A 26884-nucleotide genomic window follows, 5' to 3' on the forward strand; every position below is an offset into this window, starting at 1 on the left:
TAAAGTTCTCAATTTTGTTTATTCAATAATTTGTTGGCTACCAGCTATCACCAACATTGGCATAACATGTCCAATAATTTGGTTAAAACAAAAAATAAGTGTGATTAAATAATGAACGTCAACTGTAGTCGTGATTTCAAGTACACCAACACTGGACACTGTAACTACACAAACAAGTGGTAAATTCGGAAATGAGACTGAACTATTCATTATTAATATTAAGCCCTCTATCCCCCCCAAATGGAGAAGTCAAACTCCACCTATGATTGAGTGACAACGACAGAATGTGGTTGTTCTCTTATAAAAAGCTATGAGCTAACTGCGTAAGAGGCACAGCTGCTGTTCAGTTGTCCTGAGTACGATGTGTAGCTCTTCTTGCTTCAGCTCTTGTAAGAGCAGCAACACAGCCTCCAACACACAGCTCTTCTGCTCTCCCAACAATGCACAACACATGAGGATGGTAAACGATGCAGGAAAGGAAGATGCCAAAACTCCATTTGTACATTTAAAAAAAGGATTCTTAAAGTTGACTTGTATCTGAATAAATGGCTAAGACCACAAGTTGCATTAAACGCAAAAGGTGGAGATACCGGACAGCCTTAAAATCTAGCACTTTTGCGACATTTTACAATGAGCTACAGGAATGCTGTTCCTGAGACATTTCACAAAAGAAAATACAATGAACACAAAGCAGGGGAAAACAGAGCAACATGTCATGGTAAACAATTATAGTTACATGCATGGGAGAGGAGGTAGTATAAAGAAAAGAAAGACAGGAAAGGAGGCAGAAGAAAGACTGGCCCCCAACCTGTTTGTGATGCAGGAGCAAAAGGCCGAGAGATTCAAATTGTTTCCAGGAGATTGCATTGATTTGTAGGGTCTTGAACTCTATGGTGTAAATAAGTAAAAGGTGTGAGGCAAGTGCACCAGTCCATAGCAGAGTGCAGTGCTCCAAGCTGGAGTTTAAAGGCCTTGTAGGTTGTTAGAAGTTCAGATTTTCCAAGGAAACACTTGGCATGAGGGATAATGCCCAGTCGCAAACTTGCTTTTTAGGACAACTCTGATATGTGGATTATCCAAGAGAAGACCGTAGCTGATAATGAGGCCAAAGGTTAAAAAGATTCAACGTTTTTGAGATTTGTCAAGACAGTCGAGGAGAAGTTTCACTATACAGTCCTTTCAGAAAGACAGCGTGAGTAAGACTTGTCAAGGTTGAAAGACCTGTTCCATGTGTTGGACAAGTTCCTGATTATATCAAGGTCAACAGAGAGGTAATATGCTGCTGCCTGCCTATATGAAGGGTGAGAGATGTTATGGCAAAGGGTGGCATCATCAGTGAAAAGATGGAGGGTTTTCTATAAATCAGAAATATTGTTGATTAATATTAGGACCAGGACTGGGCCAAAGCCATTACTTTGGGCCACTCCAGCTTTGACATACATGCTCACTATGAGAGTAGAGGAAGTCAGCAAGCTATGAGATGAGTTGGCATTGGATGCCATAGGCTAAGAGATTAGAAAGCAAGGTGGTTAGGTTAGGTATAGGAGCATGTGTCGGAGCAGCGTGTCACTGCGTCCACTTTCTGCCGGTACTCCAGGGGCCTCTGTCTGGTCACCCCCCCAAGCAGATGTCTGGCCCATCGCAATCTCCTTGAGATTCCGATCAATCTGCTGCAACCACGAGGTGCACGGTCATCCCATTAGCTTTCTCCACTTGTGAGGCTCCCTCGCTGAGAGAATCTGGTGAGCAGGACCAACGTCAGGAAATCGAGCCACATGCCCAAATAGCTGCGGCTGATGCTCACTGACTATACAGGTAACAAATCTCATTTGAGTCTCTCTCAGCAAACGCTCATTGAATGCAAAGTCTGACAAATGACAGCCAAGGATTCTCAGAAGAGATCTGGTACCGAAGGAGTTAAGTCTTTGTCTCAGATCCTTTATCAGAGTCCAAGCCTCACATTCGTAGAGCAAGACTGGAAGCATCAAGAACCTGTTCCATGTGTTGGACAAGTTCCTGATTATATCAAGGTCAACAGAGAGGTAACACTCAGACTTTCATCCACCTGCATTGGTAATGACAGCACCATACCTCATGATCGAGTGAATCCATGACTCCCCAGCCCCGACCAAGATGTCTTTTGATCTCCAGCTCACAACCGGCGGAGACATGAATATCACTGCCAAGGAAAGTAGGAACAGTGAGTGAGGGGTTGGGGAGAAAAGATTAGAAAGCAAACAAAGTTTAGACAATCGACCTTCTCACAAGCAGTCAGCTGTCGTGGCATTTGAGGTGAGGGAAGGGTGGGCTGGGCAGCATTATACAGAAAACAGACTTAACAAGGTACAACCATGACTGAGGAAGAAGACATGTTCAAGAGGTTGGTCAGATGTCTGGTTTAAAGTTCATATATTGGCTCAGCCACATGGAATAGCACAAGTCCTTTGCTGCAGTGCCATTGCTGGTTGAAGAGATACAATATCTCAGCCAAAGGTACTCCTGGGGGTTGGAGTTTTTACAGCAGGACATGGACAGTGAGAAATGAGATATTGATGTGAACTGCAACTCTGCCTCTGGGACTGAGTTCTGGCCTGTTGAAAGGTAGGAGATCATAGTCGGAGGAGACACACAGGAAATCGGGGACATTTGTGGGAGGAAGGTTTCCGTTAAGCAGATGATGTCAAGCTTAGTTGCAGCAGCCTGGGTTAAAAACCGTCAGATTGGAGTAAAGGGAGAAACTATTGTCATGAACCAGGAGTGCCACAAATTGATATGTAATAACAAATAATCCATCCTTACAAATGGGTAAATTACCCCACTTCGATGACGTCTATGGTGTATTTTATTACGACTTGTAATACCGGCTTCCACCAGGTGGCACTATAAGATAAACATTCAAATAGAGAGAATTGAGATCTCCCCACCCTGAACCACCAGGGCTATTAGTTTAAAAAAAAAATTACTTCGTAAAACTTCCCCGTGTACCCCGTAAGAATCACTAGGAGTTTTCAACTCATTCCATCCAGCGGGTCAGGAGTGCATAGAAGTCAAACAAACACACACTTCTCACATTATAAAGTGGCCTGCAAAAGTATTTACCCCCTACCAATAATGTCACATTTAGATGAATTATGAATTAATTATGTAGAAGCAATTTTTCCAAAATAAATTTTTTATTCACAACTGAAGGGATCAAACTAGATATTGTTATAGTTGAAGGAAGTTGCATGTCAAGAATAGCTGCATAAAAATTCTACAAATCAAAATTCACTGGTTGTGAAAGTATTCAGCTACTGAAGTCAGTAATTTGTCGAAGCAACTTTTGCAGCAATGACTGTACAAGTCTTTTTTGGTAAGTCTCGACCAACTTTGCACAATGAGATGGTGAAATCTTTACCCATTCTTCACGTGAAAATTGCTCTAGTTCTGCCAAGGTTTATTTGGTATCGTCTATGGACTGCAATCAAGTCTCACCATAAATATTCAATTGGGATCAACTCAGGACTTGGACTGGGCCACTCAAGAACATTTATTTTCTTCTTATTCAGCTACTCCAGTGTATCTTTAGCTTTGTGCTTCAGATCATTGTCCTGCTGAAATCTGAATCTCCTATCCAGTTTCAGACTCATGGCTGACTGAAGCAGGTGGAACATATCGAGCCCAATAACTTTCTGAACTAGAAGGGCACTCAGTAGAGTGGATACCTCCGCGATGTAATGCCTGATCCACGAGAACATATCGGGCCCAATACATTTATTAAATAACATGCAATACAGTACTATGTCGTTTTTGGCCCGATCTCTCAATGGTGAAGAATCACTTAAAATTTTCTCGTCGTCGGATCTGGATTCGGATAGTCATCAAAATCGAATCAATTCGGCCGTGCCACACACCCAACCTGTCCACCAAGTTTCGTCCGAATCCTTGCACAACTTTTTCAGATATCGTGCAATACATCAGTTTAGCCCCATTTCTCAATGGTGAAGAATCACTAAAAAATTATCAGATCTGGATCTGAATCTTCACCAAAATTTAATCAATTCTTCCTTGTCACACACTCGACATATCCACCAAGTTTCATCTGAATCCATGCACAACTTTTTGAGATATCATGCTATATATCGTTTTTGGCCCAATCTCTAAATGGGTAAGAATCACATTTTAAAATTCTAGTAGTCGGATCCGGATCTGGATCTTCACCAAAATCTAATCAGTTCGTCCTTGTCAAACACCGAACCTGTCCACAAAATTTCATCCAGATCCGTCCACAACTTTTTGTGATATCCTGTACACAAACAAAGACAGACAGACAAACAGACAGACAGAAAGGGGTGAAAACATAACATAACCTCCTTCACCTTCGGTGGCGGAGGTAAATATCGTGCTATATATCGTTTTTGGTCCTTATCTCTCAGTGGTGAAGAATGACTTTAACAATTAAATAACTCTCGTTTCCAGATCCGGATCCGGATCTTCACCAAAATTGGATCAATTTGTCATGGACCACACCCAACCTGTCCACCAAGTTTCATCCTCATCTGTCCACAACTTTTTGAGATATTGTGATATATATATATATATATATATATATATATATATATATATATATATATATATATATATATATATATATATATATATATATATATATATATATATATATATATATATATTAGTCTAGCTCCATCTCTCAATGGTAAAGAATCACTTGAAAAAATTATCAGATCCGGATCCGGATCTGGATCTTCACCAAAATTGAATCAATTCTTCCTTGTCAAACACCCAACATGTCCACAAAGTTTCATCCGAATCCGTACACAACTTTTTGAGATATTGTGATATATATATATATATATATATATATATATATATATATATATATATATATATATATATATATATATATATATATATATATATTAGTCTAGCTCCATCTCTCAATGGTAAAGAATCACTTGAAAAAATTATCAGATCCGGATCCAGATCTGGATCTTCACCAAAATTGAATCAATTCTTCCTTGTCAAACACCCAACATGTCCACAAAGTTTCATCCGAATCCGTACACAACTTTTTGAGATATCGTGCTATATATATATTAGTTCAGCCCAATCTCTCAATAGTAAAGAATCACTTAAAAATTTATCAGATCCGAATCCAGATTCGGATCTTCACCAAAATAAATCAATTCTTCTTTGTCACACACCCAACCTGTCCACCAAATTTCATCCTGCATATATTATCACAAATAAAACCCAAAATAATTCAACTTTAAACCCAGAATTAGACAAAATGGTGGAACACTTCAACTACAGTATATACATCAGAAAAGACCTGACAGTTTTGTGAGAATCAGTTCACGAGGATCAAATTATGTAACTGAAGTTGAACTACTAGAATAACTACTAGAATATTGTTATGGCAAATAACTACTCGATCCGACTACTAGAATAACTGAATTATGTAATCAAATATCCAGAAATCCAAACCCTCCACTGGACAAACATTGGGAAGGTGATTCAAACATGTTTGAGTTACAACTTTTAATTAGCCAACAGTATAAATTTATTTTCTTCAAAAAAAATAAAAAAAAGAAATAAATCCCAATGCATTTAAAATTTCCACTTTGTGTTATTAAAAACAGAGCAGCCTCACCTTTGAACCACAGGTCCTGTCAAATAATAATGCAGAATTGGAGCAAGCAAACTTTTCTTCAGGTAAGGGCTTTAGGCCAAGCTCCTTCCTAATCATGCTGCAATTCACAAAACATTGCTCATTAACATGCCCATCGACATAGCACCGATCGCCAGCATGGTCACCAGCACAGCCATCCACGCAGCACCACTCTCCAACACGGCCAACCACACGGCACCACTCCAATATTTTTACCTTTTCATTTTTTTGCTTCATCGTACTATCGTGTGTCTTTTCCAATTTCCTTGATTAATCCTCAGAAGCTTCTTATTTAAATTTTCCAACCTTTCAATTGACCTCATTCTTTTGTACACTCATCACTCAATTCTTCTGATTTGGTTTCTTAAAACAACCTTCAAACCTCCATTCTGTCTTTACTTTTAGTTAACACGATGCATCTCCATTTTTCATACATTCCTCCAGTTGACCAAATTGTTCCATAAGTATTTTTTTTCCCCCTCATGCATCGACTTTTCCATGCAACTGCCCGTGTCAACACTCAAACAAGCAATCTGGACTTTCGTACAAATATTTTTTTATTTATTTTTAAAAGAGCATTTCACAAGTTTAAGTTTTCTTGATATTAGCTTTCCCTCCTTTTCAATTTTAACACCCACTTAGTTTGCTGTATTTCAGCTTTCACACCCCAAACAAATCACAGTCAAGCCAAATATCAAATTTCAACTGCCTCAACTGGTATTCCCATTGACTCCATGCATGCTTACCCATATCCATCACCTCTCACTACAAAAAAACAAAAATCTTAAATTTAGTCAGATTCAAAATCCAACTTTTGCCTCTTGCCATGAATGGGTTTAAATGCCAGTTATATGAAAATAATTTACACACAAATTAACGACCAATTCCTGATCATGACCACTTGTCATGAATCTATTCTTATTGACTAGGCTCACTGCAATCCTGTTGCAAGAATAACTTATCAGCAATATCAATTCTAATTATCAAGTGCAACATAGCCAACTGACTAAATCTGTGGAGGTGATCAACTCTACAATTTGTACGGCAATCATCATCATCATTTCCAATGCAGCCTGTGGCTGCTGGTTGCATCATTGCTGGGGGCATGGCTGTGCCGCTGATGCAGTGTTCCCTGGTTTTCTAGTAAGCTGATACCAAATGAGAAATGAGAGCAATTTTTAGGGCAGGTTTTCTTGAGTAAAAGTTGATTGGTTTGTTCTGTGCTTGATGAAGGGAGACTCCATAAAATGAACAAAGGTTCTCACTGTTGCAGTTTTGAAGCACCAGACAGGAGCAAAACGGCACAGTCTCCAAAGCAGACCTGTGGTTTTGCCTGCACACAGATTGAGCAAAACAGGTATTGAGGCTTCACCCACCACAACTCTGGTAATTAATAGGACCTCCTAACAGGCTCGATCAGGTCTCTTTGGTCGCTGAACTCCACTTCCTGCCTCAACAAGGTTTATGGTTCTTCACACTGTCAGGATTCCTCTGCGATGTCTCCCAGTTCGTGATGTGCCTGAGCTCCTTGATACTCCCCAATCGGCTCTCTTCAGCAGTTTTTCAATCAATAGATTTATTATTTTATTTAGAAGTAAGATCTCAACACACTTTACAAATAAGGAAAAGGTAAGAAAAGTTATTTTAAACTGCGATCGTTGAGTCTGCAAATTTAAAAGGCAAATCGTTCCAGAGTTGAGGAGCACATTTGCAGAATGCTCGATTGCAAAAAAAAGGTTTTCATCTTCATGCGAGGAACTTCCAGGAAATTCCTGTTGTTTGATCGAAGCTTTATTTCAGGGGTATCACTTGTGATTAAGTTAAATTTTTAAAATGTACGAAGGAACCAACTGATGTTTGGCTACAAGGTTATCGGTAGCATTTTTAAGATTCTCCATTGGTGTCCTGGGCACCAGTGAAGCGTTTTGAGAATTGGACTAGTTTGATCAAACTTACAAGCCTGTCAGCCATGTTATGAATGCATTGCAAGGGCTTCAGAGACTGAGAAGTCAAGTGTGCTAACAGTGAGACGTAAAATCCAAGCCTGCCATTACGATATCATGAAGTAAATTTGAAACCGTGGAAGTGAAGAAAAGCTGGTAACCGCTGAGTATCACTATGTGGAGTTAGATATTTTAAAGAACAGATGGAGAAACGAAGCTCATGGAAGAGCTAAATGAGAAAAGGACAGGAGGTTTACAGACTACCAAAGGGTATTGGAGAAGGGGAAAGGGTGGACATACACAAGGAGGAATAACACAAAGGTAACAATGGCATGGGGAGGAGCAGAATGGGAAAGAATCAGCTTGAAGGGAAGAGATTTTGGATGAACATTGGTGAGTGTACAAGTTTTTGATTAACAGCACATTTTACGAACTGAATTGAAGAGGAGAAGGGAATGTACAGGTGGATGATTACCTCCACGAGATGTATGGTTCTCCTTGTCAGTGAGACGAAAGTGAGCGTAGGATATGTTTTCACTCCTGCATTTCCGTCTGTGAGCAGGAGATCTCAATGTTATGGATGGATTCAGACAAAACTTGATGGACAGGTTGGGTATGTGACAAGGACGAATTGATTCAATTTTAGTGAAGACCCAGATCCAGATAATATAATTTTCAAAGTGATTCTTCACAATTGAGAGATTGGGCCAAAAACAATACATAGCACGATATTTCAAAGAGTTATGAACGGGTTATGACAAAAGTTGATCGAAGAGTTGATAGGTGATAAGAACAAGCAAATTCGATTTTGGTTGAGGTCTGGTTGCAGATCCAGCCCATAAGTGGGATGCAAAATGTCAACTGTTCAGCCTGGCAGAAGTATGTTGTCAACCAAGTGCCGTTCTTGGTCACTTCCTCTCCACATGAGCATTGTGGTTCCAACGGAAATTTATGCCAGTGAGACATGGAAGAGGACAGTAATGTGGCAAGGAGGCTGGACGTCTTTCATTAGCGATATGTCTGAAAGATCATGGGCATCACCTGAAGAGAAGTCACCAATGAGGATGTGCCGACACAGAGTGGACAACGGCGCCTGGGTGACATTGTAACGAAGAGAAGTCTGAGGTTGGCCGGACATGTCCAACGACGACCTGAAATGTGACCTGCTGGGGTCATGACTGAATGGATTCCACCTAGCAGGAAAAGAAAGAGAGAGGGAGGCCAAAATATACTTGGAGGAGCACCTTCAAAGAAGACTTGAATGAGAGAGAAACCACCTAGAGCGGAGCGAAAGAACTGGCTTGGAACCGGATTCAATGGAGACAATTTGCTGCCCCAAGTGGGATGGGAGGAGTGAACCAGCTAACTGAGAATTCTTTTTATTGCCACCCCTCTCTCTCCCGACCTCAGCCCCCCCCCCACCCCTCAACCTCCCCATAATCAATGACTATTTGAATGCCTTAATTGCTTTTTCATTAGCTTTTGCAAGAACAGCTAATTTCTGATACCTTTTGGAAATATCTACACCAGCAACAGTACTCGTAATGATACACACAAGCCTTTATACCTGGATTGTAGAACTTATGGAGAATGAAACCATCAAAGGCAAAATGCGATCTTAAAGCTTTGTTTAAAACTATACCAACAGCCATTGCATTATGTCAAAGTGTGCGCATGTGCACACCTACACACACCGGGGTTACACTGAAAATCAACAATCACGTACTTTGTCTCAGCCAGGTTAAATCGAACAGGGTCTTCTACCGCAGCTTCAATAACTTCAACAACGCTTTCGCATGCATCCGAGGCTCGAATTGACGCAGGGGGTATCACCTTTCCTTCTTGCTGGGCCAGCAGCCATTCTTCCTCTGTAACGGCTGCACATCGGCAGTTATGTGCATAATGTGCTGAACTATGAACGGTATGCAGAGAGTAGTGCGTGCACCATATTTCATTTTCCGAAAGAAGTAATTCATCTCACAACTGAGAAAATGCTTAATGTATATTTGAGTTGCATGTCAGTGATGCGTCATGACATCGCAATGGTGCATTATAGTTCAATTGCTTTTTTGGTCACAAAAAAACAAACAAACCCATAAGAGTTAAGTCAATAAGTTTGGATCTTTTGGAAAGCAACAAATACACCATTTTATGGTACTCATTACCACCCCCACCCACCCACCCAACCCCCAATAGGTTTTATATGCAGGTTTAGTAGTGGTTTACATCACGGTGGCATAACGTGAAACATAACATAACTTTTTTAGAAATCACTGAAAAGGAATTAATGCTAAAGAGAAATGAATTTCCTCATGACATTATCTCAACCGAATTATATCATGGCTGAGGTTGAATGAATTATGTTGCCATGGCAGCCATCTCGGTAACTTGGCTCGTGTCTGACTGCACAGTATTTCAAAAACAGTTCCAGATTTAGCTTTCATATTACACAGATGTATTCCTCATACCATCCAAAAAAGTGGGGGACCTTGTGTATCTGCTCCTTGTTATTTTTAGAATTGGTGGAGATTTTTAAATCTACAGAAACAAATTCTCTGTCCCACCAAAATTTATCATACTCTGAATCTCATTTTATCCCGTAACTGCTATTGATTTTAAAATCCATTTTTTTCCGACCGCTCATTCAAATGCTGAAACATTCACTGCGTCCACTGATGTCTATGATATACCACAACTTTAACTCCATTAATATTCAACATTGGCAAAATAAATCTAAATCTATTTTCTTCACACACTTTCCTGATGATCTCCAAAAATTGGTCAATTTATAACCAGCGTCAAATACTTAACACTCGATTCTTTAAAACTCGCAATCACTCTCCCTGGTTAACAGCTGATTTGCAGTCTCACAAAATGGAATGAAAATACAAATCTCAATCACTTGATAACTGCCTGTCTTTCATAATAGGCTTGATTCAATGCAAGAAGTGACATGAGAAAGCAAATGCTTTGTACGCTGTACAATGAGTGAGAACAACTTCTTCAAAACTAAGGCTAGGTCCTATCATTTTATGCCAGTAAATTGTTTTTGTATATCAAAATCTAGGCTCATGGAAGAGAAAGATAAACTTCAAAATCGGATTAAAACTACTTTTACAACTGACTATCACTAGCCAAGCAATTTTCCGTACCAATTACTTCCAGGATATCATGTATTCATACAGTACTAAGTAAACTCTGCTGGATGTTACATTTTCTTTATTGCCATCAACTACTTCCTTCTGTTTCGATCACTTCTTAGCCATTAATCAAGATGCAGTCCAGGTAATCATCGGCTACCCAAAGAAAACTTCTTTACTGGAGATAGAAGTCTTCCACAAGTCTCCACATTGTATACAAAAAATATCATCCTCCATTCTCTTTTTAAGAACTCTTAGTCTGCTTTCAAATGGTTACGTTACACCGAGACTGCCCTCCTGAAAGTAAGAACTGATATTTTGCATAGTGCAGGGATGAGCAAGCATCAATTGCAGTAGTAATACTTCTAGACCTATCAGCTGCTTCTTTACCTCTGCCACCCACAGAAGGTGGATAGAGGTTATGTTTTTCACCAGTCTGTCTGTGTGTTTGTGTGTGAGCAGGATAATCTTCAAAAGCTGTGGAATGATGTGAACAAAACTTGGGTGTGTGACAAGGATGAATTCATTCGACTTTGGTGACGATCTGAATCTGGGTACGAGTTTTTTTTAATTGTTTAAGACTTTAAGTGATTAATCACCATTGAGAGATGGGGCCAAAAACTATATATATATATATATATATATATATATATATATATATATATATATATATATATATATATATATATATATATATATATATATATATATATATATATCATGATATTTCAAAAAGTCATGGACAGATTCGAATGAAACTTGGTGGATGAATTGGGTAGGTGACAAGAACTAGCAGATTAGATTTTGGTTCAAGTCCCAGATCCGGCCCATCAGTGGGAAACAAAACGTAAACTGTTCAGCCTGGTCGAGGAATGCACTCTATTGAGTGCCATTCTCGTTGACACCTTTGTCCATCTTCAATACAGTAATTTCAAAATGACTTTTGCCTGAATTTTACAAGTTGATTAGTGATTTGCTTGAATGTTGCATAATTTTGTTTTACTTTAACTCATGTTACGAGGGCGATTCATTTCCAGAAGCCCTATTGTACATACCCATTTAATTGCTGTAGTCTTGTCTTTATTTGCCCATTCTTTTCGTGCCTGAAACAACCTATTCCATGAGCATCTTTCTGCAAATTCGGAAAATTGGCATTCAACTGGGTTTGAAACCACATCCTATAAGATTCTAATCATGTTTCCTTACCATTACATCATTTTATTCGAGCCACATCATAGCCCCTGCAAAATGTGTAAAATGATTGAAAAAAAAGAAAAAAGCATATATTATGGGACTGGAAGGTGCAACAACGACAACACAAGTGAACAGGAGCACTAAAACATCTCAATTATTAGTTCACCTGGACTTTCGTCCGTTGAGCTTATGCAATCAAGCAGTGTCCATAGGTAAGTCAGTGAGTCTGTAAACACTTCAGTCATTATCACTTGAACGAAACACTTAGTTTTGATGAAACTTTGCAACACGCTTCATATCTGATGCCTAACGAAGGTGTGTATTGACCGCATCAAAATCTGCGCTCATTAATGGGTTGAAACAAAAATATATATATATATATATATATATATATATATATATATATATATATATATATATATATATATATATATATATATATATATATATTTGACTCCTCCCATGCTCTTCAAGTCGAAGAAGCTTCATCAAAGCAATCATGAAAGGCTACCCAAGGTAAGCCCTTTGCTGTTTCAAACCCTTCCCAAAGTTCCTCCACAGCTGTAAAGACGTTCACAAATAGTACAAACATGAGTATGTACCATTTTTTAATGTCTTTACAGACATGCATCACTCATGTATGTACTATTTGTGAATGTCTTTCTCGCTGTGGAAGAACTCTGGGAAGAGTTTGAAACAGCAAAGTGCTTACCTTGGTAGCCTTTCTTGGTTGCTTTATGCAGCTTCTTCGGCTTGAAGAGCATGGGAGGAGTCGATTTATTGATATAATCCTAGCCACCTGGGTTAATTGATTAGGTGAGAGCTAACTGGTTATTCCCTCCATTCACAGGTGAGAGATGTAAGTGGGTCTGTTTCATATATATATATATATTTAGTGTTCTCCATTTTCTCAAAATAAAGGTTTGTTGAAAAGATGATGACAAAAATTCAGACAGACACACAATTGCAAACCCCGTCTCCTGTTGCAAGGGTGGACGAGCTAACAATTACCGACTTAGCAGCAATACTTGGACATATAACGAACACTGAAAAAGCCTGGGCAAATAAGATTCTAGGATAAATCAGAAACATTCCTTGAAAGACAAAAAAAAGAGATTAGAATATAATGTTATATTTATTCAATTTGAACATGAGGTGAACATTATGAGACAAGTTAACAGAAATAATCACCAAGCAGGCAAGAAAAGAAGCAAAAAGCAGCCCCGCATCCCTTCCCCTGACTGTTTAATCAGCTGGGCTATACGTACACTGATTGTCCAAAAGTTGCAAGTTGGGCAGGCAGCGCAACACAGATAGACGATAGGCAACAGGGTCGGAACCACAACATGGGTTCCCAGCCAACCAGAGCACACACAATCTCGGCAAAGCTTCAAGGAAGTGAAGTTCGCTTAGGCTGGTGATGCAGTTACTCCGTAAGTAGAGTTCAGAAAGGTGTTTACAGCTGCTCAGGTCGTGCAAACTGGAAATACTGTTCCTGCTGTTCACACACGGAAAGGTTCATTAAGCACATTACAGAGCTTTAAATCCATCCTTTAACCTCTTTCATGTCATTGAAAACACCCAACTCAAAACTTATGTTTCCTTGTTCTTACCTCAATGTCAAAACTTCCAAGTTCTGTATTTCTTTCACCAAGGATACCTATTAAATACAATGAAATCGGTATTTCTGAACTAATGACAATTATACCACGTACACACAAGGAAATTGATGCAGGAGGAGGCCATTTAGCCCATCAAGCCTGTACTACATCAACACCACATTAATTCAATCTAACAGTTTATCAACTTGAATTCATTGGGGTAGGGGTGTGTAGGGTGGAAAAATGGGGATGAAAACAGTGGGGTAGGCACTGCCATAACCAGGGTGTAATAACACTGTCACAATAGTCCCGCCAGCCAATGAGCCCAGATGCACCGAAGGCCGAATCGATCCTTTACCTAGCTCAATTTGGTTTATCCGAGGTCGATAGAGTGCCACACCAGATTCTTCCTCCACATCGAGAAACTCAAAATGGCAATGAGAGCAGTTCATTGCGCTCAATGGGGGGGGGGGAGAAGTTTAAGCTTGGATGCTAACCGTCCCACCAAATCTGTCCTTCAAAGGACTTGTAAGACAACGGTTTGGCTCCCATATTATTACAGAACGGTTTGGCACGACTGGACCTTGGTGTGGACTTTTATTGGCTCCCATAACGCAGCGTCCTATGACATCACCCCACACCAATTAACGGTTCGGCCATATATCAAGGGGAACCACCCCCCCACCCCCTGAGTCTCTTGAATGTTTATGGCTTGCCCTTTGCACCAAATCCTGTGCCTTTACACCACAACTTGCGCCTTCTCGGTGTTGCAAGGCTGAATTCCCAATTAAGGACATACAAGACAGGTTACAAAGGAGAGAACATTAAAGGGATAAGCTGTTTCAGACACCAACATTAGGGAGGGAAGACAACAGCTTTTTAATCCAAATATAGACACAATCCTTTAGCAGTTTAGCACAATTAAATTGCCTCGTGCTTACACTATACATGCACTCACGAAATAACTATTATTACGCTGTACAATCTTAACAACGAAACCCTCTCACAGATATCACAATCACGACATGGTATACAATCACCGATCCATACCCAAGCTAATGATCATTCCTTCTCCGCATCTATGAAACTCAAATTTTAACCCACCCACTGTTTCTGCTGTCCTGACCTTTCTCGTGAGATCACTCCATGTATGAATGAACTAGAATGGCACTCGGTCCACTGCCTGTCCTCCCACTGTTGCGCATTGAGGGAAATAGCAGAGCAAACGACAACGGCATTCGGTAGAGCGCATACCTCCACCAGGCTGAACAGTTTACGATTTGTATCCACCCAATAGGCTGGACCTGCATCTGGACCTTAATAGGCCAGATGCTCAGCAGGTTTATTGCTCACTTTCACACCAAACCTCAAGAAACAACTTATTCATAATATTAGATACTCCCTTATGATGCCATACATACACGACTGAAAGTTCTCTGCTCTTAAATCGCCAGTCTTTTGTTATTATTTTACGCGTGATAGCCACCCTACTTCGTTCTTGCGGACTGTTTCAAAAGTCTTATTGTGCTGTGAAAACAGTGGCATCACGGTAATATCAGCCAATGAGAAAATCCCTTTTCCAATTATTCCGAGCTCCACAATGTCGTGGACTTCTTTCCGACTTTTGCGGATTGGGTGGTTATTTTCGATTAAATTCTGTCAAAATGTCTTCAAGTCAATGTATTATTCACCACAAACTGAACAATTATAGTGAGGTCAAGTATTTTTCTCAAAAAACCTGGGACACCACCTGGCAGACAGGGGAGAAATGGTTCAAACTATGTGGTGTGGACGATAAAAAAAAAATCACTCAGTGATGTGTCATTCATTTTGACAAATCGTTTGAGGACGTCAAGGACTCTGATCTCAGTTATCACCCCGAATGTTCCAGGTGATTAATTGATACGAAGCGTATCACCCAGGCAGGAAAGCTGAATGACTCTGCGGCTGCAGTTGAGTTATCATTATCAGCAGCAGGCCAACTTAACGTGTCAGCGACTTTTACTACTGCTGCTGATCGTTCCACACCAGAGGAGACGTTTCAGATCAGCATCACAAATTAGCAGCCCATCAGTCACGACTAGCGTCCTGCGAGAGCTCTGTCTCATTTGCAAGAAGGACAAGCATGTGAAACACCCGCACAAGACTGTAAAAGTTTCTTTGACCCAGGCCGAGAGTGAAACTGAAACTGCAGGTATGTCAGATTTTACTTGTAAAACAGCACAGAAGAAACATCCCATAATTCAATTTTCCTGACGTTTTGTGATGCATTTATGAAATTGTGTCTACAAAACCTGTCCGAGTCCGATAAGCTCCGAAAAGATTTCTAGCTGTATATCTTAATTCATGCATTGTCTTTCCTCAATTATTGCTTCAACATGCTGTTGAAATGAAGACGAGAAAATGTTACGGCATATCCGTGATGTTGACTGTGTTGCTGCAGAGGCGAAGTATCATCGAGACCGATACAAGAACTACACTCGATTTCTAACAAAACTTGAGAGATCCAAAGAAAAAGAGAGGTGATTATTACTCACAGCTGATCATGTATGAATGTAAAATCGTTATAACCTCCACCACCAAAGGTGAAGGAGGTTATGTTTTCACTCCTCTCTGTTTGTTTGTTTGTTTGTCTGTGTGCAGGATATCTCAAAAAAGTTGTGAACGGTTCCGGATGAAATTGGTGGGCAGGTTGGCTGTGTGACAAGGACGAACTGATTAGATTTTGGTGAAGATTCAGATCCGGATCCGGATCCAACGACAATAATTTTTAAGTGATTCTTCACTATTGAGAGATAGGGCCAAAAACGGATATATAGCACGATATCTCAGAAACGTTGTGGACGGATTATTACGAAACTTGGTGGAGAGGTTGGGTGTGTGACCACAACAAACTGATTCAATTTTGGTGAAGATCCGCATCAGGATCTGGATACAAGAATTATTTAATTTTTAAAGCCATTCTTCACCATTGAGAGATTTGGCCAAAAATGATATTTCAAAAATGTATTGGGCCAGATATGTTCTCGTGGATCAGGCATTATGGGGCGGAGGTATGCGCTCTGCCGAGTGCCCTTCTAATTCAAAAATGTAATGGGCCCGATAAGTTCTCGTGGATCAGGCATTACGTGGTGGAGGTATGTGCTCCATAGAGTGCCCTTCTCGTTTGAAATGTGTCCACAACAAGAAGCTGTGCCTCGAGCAGCATGTAATTCCAGAGCTGATGTTCTCTGGTATAGTCTTTGTATTCCCTGGCAGTTTGTCACACATACTCCATTGGCTCCTCTCTGCAGTGGACATGAACAACAGCCATGGGGGGAAGCATGTAATGATTTCTGCTGACTCATCATAGAAATCGAAGTAATCACGGAACAGAAAGTGAGTACGCATTGAATTTCATTGAAAATTCGTTTTTCTCTCAGACGAGAAAAGGAGAAAGAAAACATTTGTGAATTTATTGGTAATTTATCATTGTCTGACTATTGATTTTGCAGATTATTCGTCTGACCAAATTAGTTGCTCTGCTTCATGCGATGTTTAAGAAGAAAGGCGAGATGGTGGAGAAAAATTGATGTTATTCATTTGGGAACAATGAGTTGTTTCTCACAACTTGATAGTCTGTTCACAACTAGGATTGGTCACATTATCAACAGCCATTTCCATGATCTCTTACCTGACTTTTTTATGTTGTTTCAGATCTAATCACCTCAAGTATTACTTGAAGAAGGATTATCCTCAACAATAAATAGTGCTCCTTACAAAAGTGTCCCTTACAGAAGAAATATCAGCGAGATGGTCAACTGTCACATGCTAACCCAAGAGGACGTGATATATCAGATGCCTTCAGCAACGTCTGAGAGCAGCAGTGGAGACTAGAGTGATACTTCTCCCATTGTTGATACTCCAGGAACTTCATTTCATCAACTGTTCAGTGCAGTCATGGTTTTGCATTGAAATATCCAGACTCAAGGTGGTTTGACATGTCCATGGCCACCAACAGCTTATATAACCTCTGATGCTGCTCAATAACATATTCCTGCCAGCCTCTACAATACAATGGCATGAGTTATAGAGGCATTGGATGAACCCAAATTGGATGGTTATGTCAAGGTTTTCTGATGACAATCATGTTAAGCCATTGTCTCTGCTTCAGGACATTGTTTATATGGAGGCAAAGGGCAGAAAACAGACCCCAAAATCTTTGAGTCTGGGGATGACTGTATGACATCTTTCAGGTTCAAAGCGTTTACTTAGCCTGCTGAGTAAGTTTGGAAGCTGCACTTCATCTGATGACATTAGTGCATTTGACACAGCTCTGGCACAAATGTAGCTTAAGAAAGGACATTTGTATATGCCCCTAATTGCTGCCCCAAGGTTCGCTCCATTCTGGTCTGAGATAACATTGACTTTTGTGAAGAGACTTGCACTAGTCAATCAACCACACATCATATGAACAGCATTATGATTCAATGCAAGCAGTCACCAACTGCAGCCGATTCTGAGGGAATCAGTGTATCCCTCCAAGAAGAAGCAACGTTCACTTGAAGGTGCAGGCTCTGTGCCTCTTGTTCCATTCCATTGCAAGAAACGTCCTGGCTTATCTATTGAGGGTGCCGACGACCTTATTCTAATCGAACAGTATCGCCCACGGCCGAAAGCTACAGCTGACCTCGATATGGCCTTCGCCCTCATCAAACACATTAAAAAAAAGTAAAAATGACTTGCCAAACTGGATGGGTTTCAATTCCCTTCTCCACTTAAATTACCTTTTCAAGAAGCCGACAGTGGTCTATTTACCTGCTGTCAAGGCATCGTCCGCTGAATTGGATACAATCAACACCATTCTCTTATGAAGTGTTGAGTTGGTTGAATTATTGCATTTAGACAGCGTCGTTGGTGTTGACCAGAACATTTATGCAAAAGTGTAGGAAATCCGATGGGTTACGGAGTTCTTCAAAGAAAGACTGGTACTTCGCCTCGGTGAATTTCACACTTCAACGTCTTTCCTCGCCATCATTGGGCATAGACTCCACAATGCTGGTCTGTTGGGCATTTTTGTTGAGGCATGTATTGTTGCGTCTGGTTCGATCAAAGGAGTTATGGAGGGGAAACATTACAATCGCAGCAATTGTGCTCATGCACTCATGTTCTCGGCCTTGGAAAGCCTAAGATTCAGCTCATTCATCGACTCCATTGATGAACAAAGTGAGAAAGCCTCAATGTCTGTCCTACATGGCAGATGCATTCCCTTCATCACTCCATGAAGATCTGACCCACAGCAATGAATTTCAATACATTGTCAGTGCCTATCAGTCCCACATTGAGGAACAGAATGCCAGCAACATGACATTCGTGTTTTGGTGCTCGTCCATCCAAATGTTGCAGACATTGCTTCGTTTTATCAGGGTAACGTATGAGGCTGATTGGATGCTACACATCTATGCCATTCGAGGGACGTTACCATGGTACGTGCGTATGATCGAACCAATTATTCTCGGTACTTGCCATCCGTAACGTTCTCAAAAGCACATCCTGCAATTTATGATTTGATCTCCCAAGACCATTAGCGAGTTGTTTAGCAGAATGACAAGTATGGATTTTCTGCCACCGCATATAACCAGATGATCAAACAGACAGTCAACAAGGATTTGAAAACCTTTGGGGCATATGTGGGTTCACCCTCAATTGCAATACTCTACATCGTTGGGTGCTATCAGGGTGTGAACAAGCATCAATTGCTAAAGAATGTGAGAAAATGGCTAGCTACCTTCTTGAGTCACGGAATTGGAAAGACCTTGACATCCCAGCCAGATGGAGAAATGAGGGGGATGTCCAAAGAATCATTGATTGCATCCAACAGATGGTTAATCCAACTTGATGTATCTGGACAGCGGTGATGCGCGCATGGTGGTTATCTCCGCACATAACCAGACGGTGGTTATCTCCGGACAGTGGTTGTCTCCATACGTGTTTGGACAGTGGTCATGTCCGGATGGACCCTCCCTTCATGCTGCCTTCCCTCCCCCCTCCTCGCTCTGCCTTCCCTCCCCCACTCCTCGCTCTGCCTTCCCTCCCCAAACCCTCCACAGTCTCTCTCCCTCCTCTCTTTCTTACTCGCTCTCCTCCTTAATATTCCTCTCAGTGAAGCGATGGGGTGCATTTGCTAGTTACAAAATAAATAACAAAAATAATGATAACACTATAACAAAGCATATATTAGTAAATACTGATAATATTCACAACAATAATAATGGGAGCATCATTTGGCAATAATAATAACTAATGTATAATCCCCACCCTGACCAAAGCACATCTCAGCTTGGTGAAAAAGCAAGCTAATGCTCAAACAGTACAGCAGGCAGGTATGCTACAAGGCTGTGAATACCAATGGTATTTTTTGGTCCAAAGTTTGGTCCAGTGGTATTACAAAGGCCATCCGGTTAACCCCTTTTACAACATACACTCTTACGAAGTTGTCTTCTCTCGTCTCTGACACAAGTGCAGACAATTTTGGATAGTTATACTGTAAAAGAGGAGCATCCTTCATTGGAACTGTACACATGAAATCAAGATACTGTGCCTTACTATTATGTTTTAATGACTAGGTTCTACTGCGTATTTGTGAAGCTATAGAAAAAGAATTCCCTGTGCAAATGGAACCATTCCCCGACATGCAAGGCATTCCGTGAAGAGTTCATCGATTTCCATGAAAATATCACCAATTCCCATTTTAAGGTCATCTGGACACATATGGAGGAATTTTGGATACTCGTCCCCTCCTCCCCACCTTAATAACAACACCAAAATGGTTTCAACTGTACTTACATCATTTAGATCACTGCCCCTGTGGGAACAACAGTCAATATTAACAACATATAACATGATAGCATGAAACAGTTTTGAAAAAAAAACAACCAATTCTGGATGATAACCAAATACTTATTACGTACATATGCTGGGAGCGAGAATGGAAACACTCCACCATATTCAAGTACATCGCAAATGTACGAGCAATCAATGACATTTTAAAAGAAAACGTGGACAGAAATCTTCCCAACCACATGAAAGAGCGACAAAGATAGTTATGGGTTTGGAAATGCCCCGGATTGCCACACTCAACACATAAGGGATCCCGAGTTCAGATATTTCCACAGTAATTCTGTTTAATCAGGTCACCCATCACTTGTATCAGTGGACAGGGAAATGTGTTGGGTGTGTATGGCAAATTCGATCCCCCTTTGGAATTCTCCCCTTTTCTGAAACCCCTCTTCATCAATCCCTTCTCTCCCTCTTTACCCTCTCCTTCCCTGCACTTTCCTGGAGCGCAACCATGCACACATGACATTACAAAACACACACATTCAAAGCCAGTTAAGCACGACAATCACCACCATGCAAGGCAATTCCTGCATTGGGTGCATCATGAACCTCCGCCATCGAAGATAGACGGAGGTTACTGTTTTCACCCCTGTCTGTTTGTTTGTTTGCTTGTTTGTTTGTGAACAGTATTACGGGAAAACTCCTGGACGGATTTCGACGAAACTTGGTGGGGGGATTAGGTATCGTCCAAGGATCATGCCATTAGATTTTGGACTTGGTCCAAAGTCCAATATGGCCGCTATGGCGGCCATTTTGAGAAAAATATATGAATTTTTGTTTTTGCATTTCTACATGTTTTAAGTGATTTCCAACCAAAAAAAATAAAAATTTGTTAGAGAAAAAAAAAATTTGCAACTTTTTTTCAAAAAAATTCGATTTTATTTCAAAAATATTTGATTTTTTTTTTTTTTTGCATTTCTACATGTTTTAAGTGATTTCCACCCCCCCCAAAAAAATATTTGTTTGAGAAAAAAAAAACAAATTTTGCAACTTTTTTTTCAAAAAAAATTTCGATTTTTTTTGGGGGGGGAATTTCTACATGCGTGTCGATCTGGTTTAGTTTATTCCATCGTGGTTCAGTAGAGTCTGATCCGTTTTGACCGACAATGAATAGGATATCAGGTTCACTTAAGTGACCCAGCAGTATTGGCGGCAGAGGTTTTGCACTCTACAGAGTGCTCCCCCTCTAGTTCCCAATGTGACCACAGTGCTGAGAACTGCAACACCAAACCTCTGAGCAGCTATGGGCCACGCGTGCTAATGAGAAAGCAGCACACGTGGGTCGAAGGATGCTGTGGTGACCTTCGTTTCCATAAGCCAAGCCTCGCCTAGGGGCCATAAAAGACGGTGAATTCAACGGAACAGGTCTGCTTGCGTCTCAGGAATGTAATGAGAAGCTGCTTGCATCTGAGGGACGGAACGAGAACTGCCTTGGTCTCGGAAATGGAACAGGACGAGCTGTGCCAGAGCGAATCTCTGCAAGGGCGAGCAGGCTGGGCCCACAAGTAAACGAGCAGCACAAGTTCTTGGGACACAGTGGCCATACATACTGATGTACGTGATCTTTCCTTGCTACACCTACTTTCAAATTTGTCAACTTGAGACACACAAAAGAGCTATCAAATAGTTATCAACAACACACCCTCTTGTCCCGAGTGAAAACACCAACACACACAATCACACTTTCCTCAAGCACTTACAGTGCATACACTGAACCTCTCCCGACACGCTGCATCACATCACCCTCCTGATTTCCCGTTTCTCTACTTTGGGACCAATGTGACCCCGCTGGTTCACGTCAGGTGAGTGAGAGGCCTACGTTATACCGCAAAATGATCTCTCTCAAGTCCTTCTCTCTAATTTCCCCATTGTGACTGAGGCTCGCCTGTCTTGTGTTTTGAGCTAGGAATGTATAAGGGGTTCTTCTTTACGTGCTGGGGTGAAGTTTTTCTGTGCAACACTGCATTCTGTGAATACTGCCTGGAGATACGTGCCTTGACTTAATCGCTGTATAAACTTTCCAAACCTGCTCGATTGTCTGTTTCCACCATTGGTTAGACATAGCGCATAATAAATAAATGGGAGGTTGTACCTCATTGATTCACTGCACTAGTTTAGCAGACTTTCCACCTGCGGTTTTCCTCGGCCATACGTAATAAATAGATAAAGGTGGAAATACGAGAGCACGGTTCCTAATCGGGGAGGGGGTAAATCACCAGGAAGGTAACGTGAGATTTGGTGTGGGGACCCTACCAGATTTGCCCACATCAGACGGCATGCACGGTTGCTTAGCCACCAGTCGGAACATGGAGTTATCCATAATTCGTCGGTTTCAGGGTTGGAGGTCGGGAAGCTGTTCCGAGTCACACCCCCACCCCCCTCCCACCACCACCAACCCATGAGCCCAGAACAATATGAATAAATGACATGACCGATCATTGCGGGCATTTCCAGGATTACGGATTGAAGGTCTCCTTTAGATCCAACATGGTGACATGGTCCGAACAACATACCCATATCACATCACACACTCCACATACTCTACAACAACACACACCCTCACATCCCACAACACACCATACCCACACCACCCTTTCACATCCCATAACACACCACACATCCCCGCTTCACATCCCATAACACACCATACCCCCCTTCACATCTCATAACACACCATACATCCACCCTTCACATCCCATAACACACCATACATCCACCCTTCACATCCCATACCACACCATACATCCCCCCTTCACATCCCATAACACACCATACATCCCCCTTCACATCCCATAACACACCATACCCCACTTCACATCCCATAACACACCATACCCCCCTTCACATCCCATAACACACCATACCCCCCTTCACATCCCATAACACACCATACCCCCTTCACATCCCATAACACACCATACCCCCTTCACATCCCATAACACACCATACCCCCTTCACATCCCATAACACACCATACCCCCTTCACATCCCATAACACACCATACATCCCCCTTCACATCCCATAACACACCATACCCCCTTCACATCCCATAACACACCATACATCCACCCTTCACATCCCATAACACACCATACATCCCCCCTTCACATCCCATAACACACCATACATCCCCCCTTCACATCCCATAACACACCATACATCCCCCCTTCACATCCCATAACACACCATACCCCCCTTCACATCCCATAACACACCATACCCCCCTTCACATCCCATAACACACCATACATCCACCCTTCACATCCCATAACACACCATACATCCACCCTTCACATCCCATAACACACCATACATCCCCCTTCACATCCCATAACACACCATACATCCCCCTTCACATCCCATAACACACCATACATCCCCCCTTCACATCCCATAACACACCATACATCCACCCTTCATATCCCATAACACACCATACATCCCCCCTTCACATCCCATAACACACCATACCCACACCACCCTTTCACATCCCATAACACACCATACATCCCCCCTTCACATCCCATAACACACCATACCCACACCACCCTTTCACATCCCATAACACACCATGCCCTCTACATCACACACATGATAATTTTTGATGGAGGTGTCCACGACAGGTGAACGGCCTGAACTCATTCTCATTCCTCTCTTGATGATCGCTTCTTTCTCACACACAAATTACCATGGCTACACTGTACTGTACTGTACTTCACTGTACTGACCACACATTCAGCCTCCGAACCGCTGACAAAGTCGGTGCTCGAGCTCGGGCGAGAACAAGATGTCGCGAAAGCTTCTTCATTGTTCGGTTTCTCAACGTCGTGTCACTGGGTCCCCTTCATTGCAGCGTTTTTATTTTATTTATTCACACACGAGTCTGTACAAACACATCAAACCACGATCCGTCGAACAAACACCGTTAAACCCTCAAATGGCGAAACTTCCGCTGGAGGTTGCCCAGCAACGGAGCATCCATACACCGCCTGTAACCGCAAGAGCAGCTACACCGCCAGACTCTCCACACATCCGAGTTCCCTCACAAGGAACTTCAACGCATGAAGTGATTCGACCCATAAAACTTGCTCAATGGTTGTTTGTCCGTGCTCTGTCTTTTTTCAAATTCTGAGCGTCAAGCAATGAAGCAGCACGTACAGGTTACTGTCTTTGGTTACCTGCTTCTCGGACTCAGAGGGGGCACTGACCATGACACGCTGACGTCACCGGAGTCTGATTCCAGATAATGTGAATATATAGAAATATTTTACATTACTTTACAAACTCTGTTGTGTCGTTGGGTGTACAGCTGTTCTAAGTGTGTGTGTGTGTGTGTGTGTGTGTGTGTGTGTGTGTGTGTGTGTGTGTGTGTGTGTGTGTGTGTGTGTGTGTGTGTGTGTGTGTGTGTGTGTGGGTGTGTGTGTGTGTGTGTGTTGGCTCTTCTTGAATAACACACCATTATATCATTGTCTTTGCAAATGCAACCTCCACCCTCACCTTTCTCTCTTTCTTTTTTTTTTCCTCTATCTCTCTGTCTGTCTCTCTCTCTCCCCCACCCTCCCTCCTACAGTGTTGAACAACGTTTGGTGAGGTGTCACTCTTATCTCCCCACCTTCCTCGCTCTTCCCCCCTTCCCAGCTTCCCTTCTCTCATCCTCCGTCCTGTCCTCTCGCCTCCCTCCATCCTCTTTCCCCCACTTCCCTCCATCCTCACCTCTCCCCCCATTCCCTCCATCCTTACCTCTCCCCCCTTCCCTCCATCCTTACCTCCCCCGCCTTTCCCTCCATCCTTACCTCTCCCCCTTCCCTCCATCCTTACCTCTCCCTCCCTTCCCTCCATCCTCACCCCACTTCCACCTTCCCTCCATCCTTACCTCTCCCCTCCCCTCTATCCTTACCTCTCCCCCTTTCCCTCCATCCTGACCTCTCCCCCTTCCCTCCATCCTGACCTCTCCCCCCTTCCCTCCATCCTGACCTCTCCCCCCTTTCCCTCCATCCTGACCTCTCCCCCCTTTCCCTCCATCCTGACCTCTCCCCCCTTCCCTCCATCCTCTCCCCCTTCCCTCCATCCTCCCCCTTCCCTCCATCCTCCCCCCTTCCCTCCATCCTCTCCCCCTTCCCTCCATCCTCCCCCCTTCCCTCCATCCTCTCCCCCTTCCCTCCATCCTCTCCCCCTTCCCTCCATCCTCTCCCCCTTCCCTCCATCCTCCCCCCTTCCCTCCATCCTCCCCCTTCCCTCCATCCTCCCCCTTCCCTCCATCCTCTCCCCACTTCCACCTTCCCTCCATCCTCTCCCCCTTCCCTCCATACTCTCCCCCTTCCCTCCATCCTCTCCCCCCCTTCCCTCCATCCTCTCCCCCCCTTCCCTCCATCCTCTCCCCACTTCCACCTTCCCTCTGTCCTCTCTCGTCTCGACATTTACATATTTACACAAATAACACTTAATTTTTTTTTTTAATCATTTGTATATCTCTTATTTTGTTGTGGTTGTTGACGCACGTGTATCTAATTTCCTTGGGTCCTTGAGGTGTGTTCAGATAAAAGGACGACATCGATATCAACAGGACAGTTAATGTCGAAGAGTTTGTGTGGACGGACATGATCCGAGATTGTAAGAACAGTGAGATACTTGTTTGGTACTTTGATGGGGGTTCCTGGTGTGAGGGAAGAACAAGAGAGAGTAAAGAAAAAAAATCCGAATCGTTAACATAGAATGTAGTACACGACCATGAACGAGTAAACGACTGGTCCATGGTGTGTGCGGTGTACCCCTCATTAGTGGGACTCCTTCCCCCACCACAAGTCTCGCTTACACGTCCCACTGGTCATCCTCCTCCCCCCTGTTGCGCATTGAGGGAAATGGCAGAGCAAACTCCCGCCAATCTGAACAGTTTACATTTTGTCCGCCACCGATAGGCCGGATTCGAACCTGAAACCAAATCTAAATAAATTCTTCCTCGTCACACACCCAACCTGCCCACCAAACGTCATCCGAATCCGTCCAGACCGTTTTGAGACATCCCTTTTTTTTCACAGACAGACACACGAAGGACTGAAAACAACACCTCGGTCCACCTTCGGTGGCGGAAAAAATGACGGTACAACCCGAGTGCTCGCGGTTCACCGCCGAACGCTGATCGGTCACAATGCGCATGCGCACGCCGCAGACCCGAGCAGTCGATTTCCGATGAACGCGAGTTCACGATCAACATATCGCGCGGCGAGGTGACGCGTGTTCTCCTTTCGGAGAGGGACGCGATGGCTCAATTTGCGTCCCTCGGCACCCGAGTTCCCTTCTCCCGTCCTTGTACAGGATATTAAGTCTTCATCCCACGCCTCCGATGAATGAACGTAAGTTTATCACTCGATATGAGCGACTGAGTATCTGTGTTTGGAACGAAAGAATAAAAGGACCTTATTCCAAGGAAGTTTGAGTAAAAAGGAATGCACGAGGCG

At 42.3% G+C, this 26884-nt stretch overlaps 2 protein-coding genes across 10 annotated transcripts in view; one reads left to right on the forward strand and one right to left on the reverse strand.

Annotated features, from left to right (window-relative positions):
* Positions 1 to 26609, reverse strand: LOC147030052 (cilia- and flagella-associated protein 410-like). 7 transcript variants are annotated; one of them, XM_085873757.1, is made up of 8 exons: positions 26494 to 26609; positions 20375 to 20393; positions 16678 to 16836; positions 13562 to 13608; positions 13217 to 13443; positions 9341 to 9491; positions 5654 to 5750; positions 1 to 426 (listed from the first exon to the last, which is right to left on the reverse strand). In XM_085873757.1, exons 1-8 carry the CDS (start codon positions 26580 to 26582, stop codon positions 316 to 318), a joined length of 900 nt encoding a protein of 299 aa, XP_085729883.1. In that variant the 5' UTR covers positions 26583 to 26609; the 3' UTR covers positions 1 to 315. The 7 variants fall into 7 exon arrangements, with proteins under 7 accessions (XP_085729883.1, XP_085729882.1, XP_085729884.1 ...); XM_085873756.1 differs by having other exon boundaries at positions 13217 to 13446; XM_085873758.1 differs by lacking the exon at positions 26494 to 26609 and adding an exon at positions 24158 to 24413 and having other exon boundaries at positions 13217 to 13446.
* LOC147030053 (hyccin-like) overlaps positions 26598 to 26884 on the forward strand; it is a 111446-nt gene continuing 111159 nt past the window's right edge. For 2 of the 3 annotated variants that reach the window (XM_085873754.1, XM_085873753.1), the window contains exon 1: positions 26598 to 26779. Coding sequence is in view for 1 of the 3 variants with exons in the window: in XM_085873755.1 (XP_085729881.1) it covers positions 26774 to 26779 (6 nt within the window). In the remaining 2 variants the exon portion in view is untranslated. The remainder of the gene's footprint in view (positions 26780 to 26884) is intronic. The other variant, XM_085873755.1, reaches the window with a different exon arrangement.

Source organism: Eptatretus burgeri, chromosome 3 (genome assembly GCF_056783735.1).
Source record: "Eptatretus burgeri isolate ZD-2024b chromosome 3, Ebu_testis_v1, whole genome shotgun sequence".
Classification (NCBI taxonomy): domain Eukaryota; kingdom Metazoa; phylum Chordata; class Myxini; order Myxiniformes; family Myxinidae; genus Eptatretus; species Eptatretus burgeri.

Bases quoted from the DNA above. Each gene is read 5' to 3' on its own strand.
- LOC147030052 (XM_085873756.1), bottom strand. From the start codon at position 26,582: ATGCGCATTGTGACCGATCAGCGTTCGGCGGTGAACCGCGAGCACTCG. The intron at 13,609-16,677 runs GTAATGCCTGAT...TGTATTTAATAG, and splicing joins GGAGCACATACCTCCACCAC to GTATCCTTGGTGAAAGAAAT. The intron at 9,492-13,216 runs GTACGTATAGCC...GCCGATGTGCAG, and splicing joins GCAACTTTTGGACAATCAGT to CCGTTACAGAGGAAGAATGG.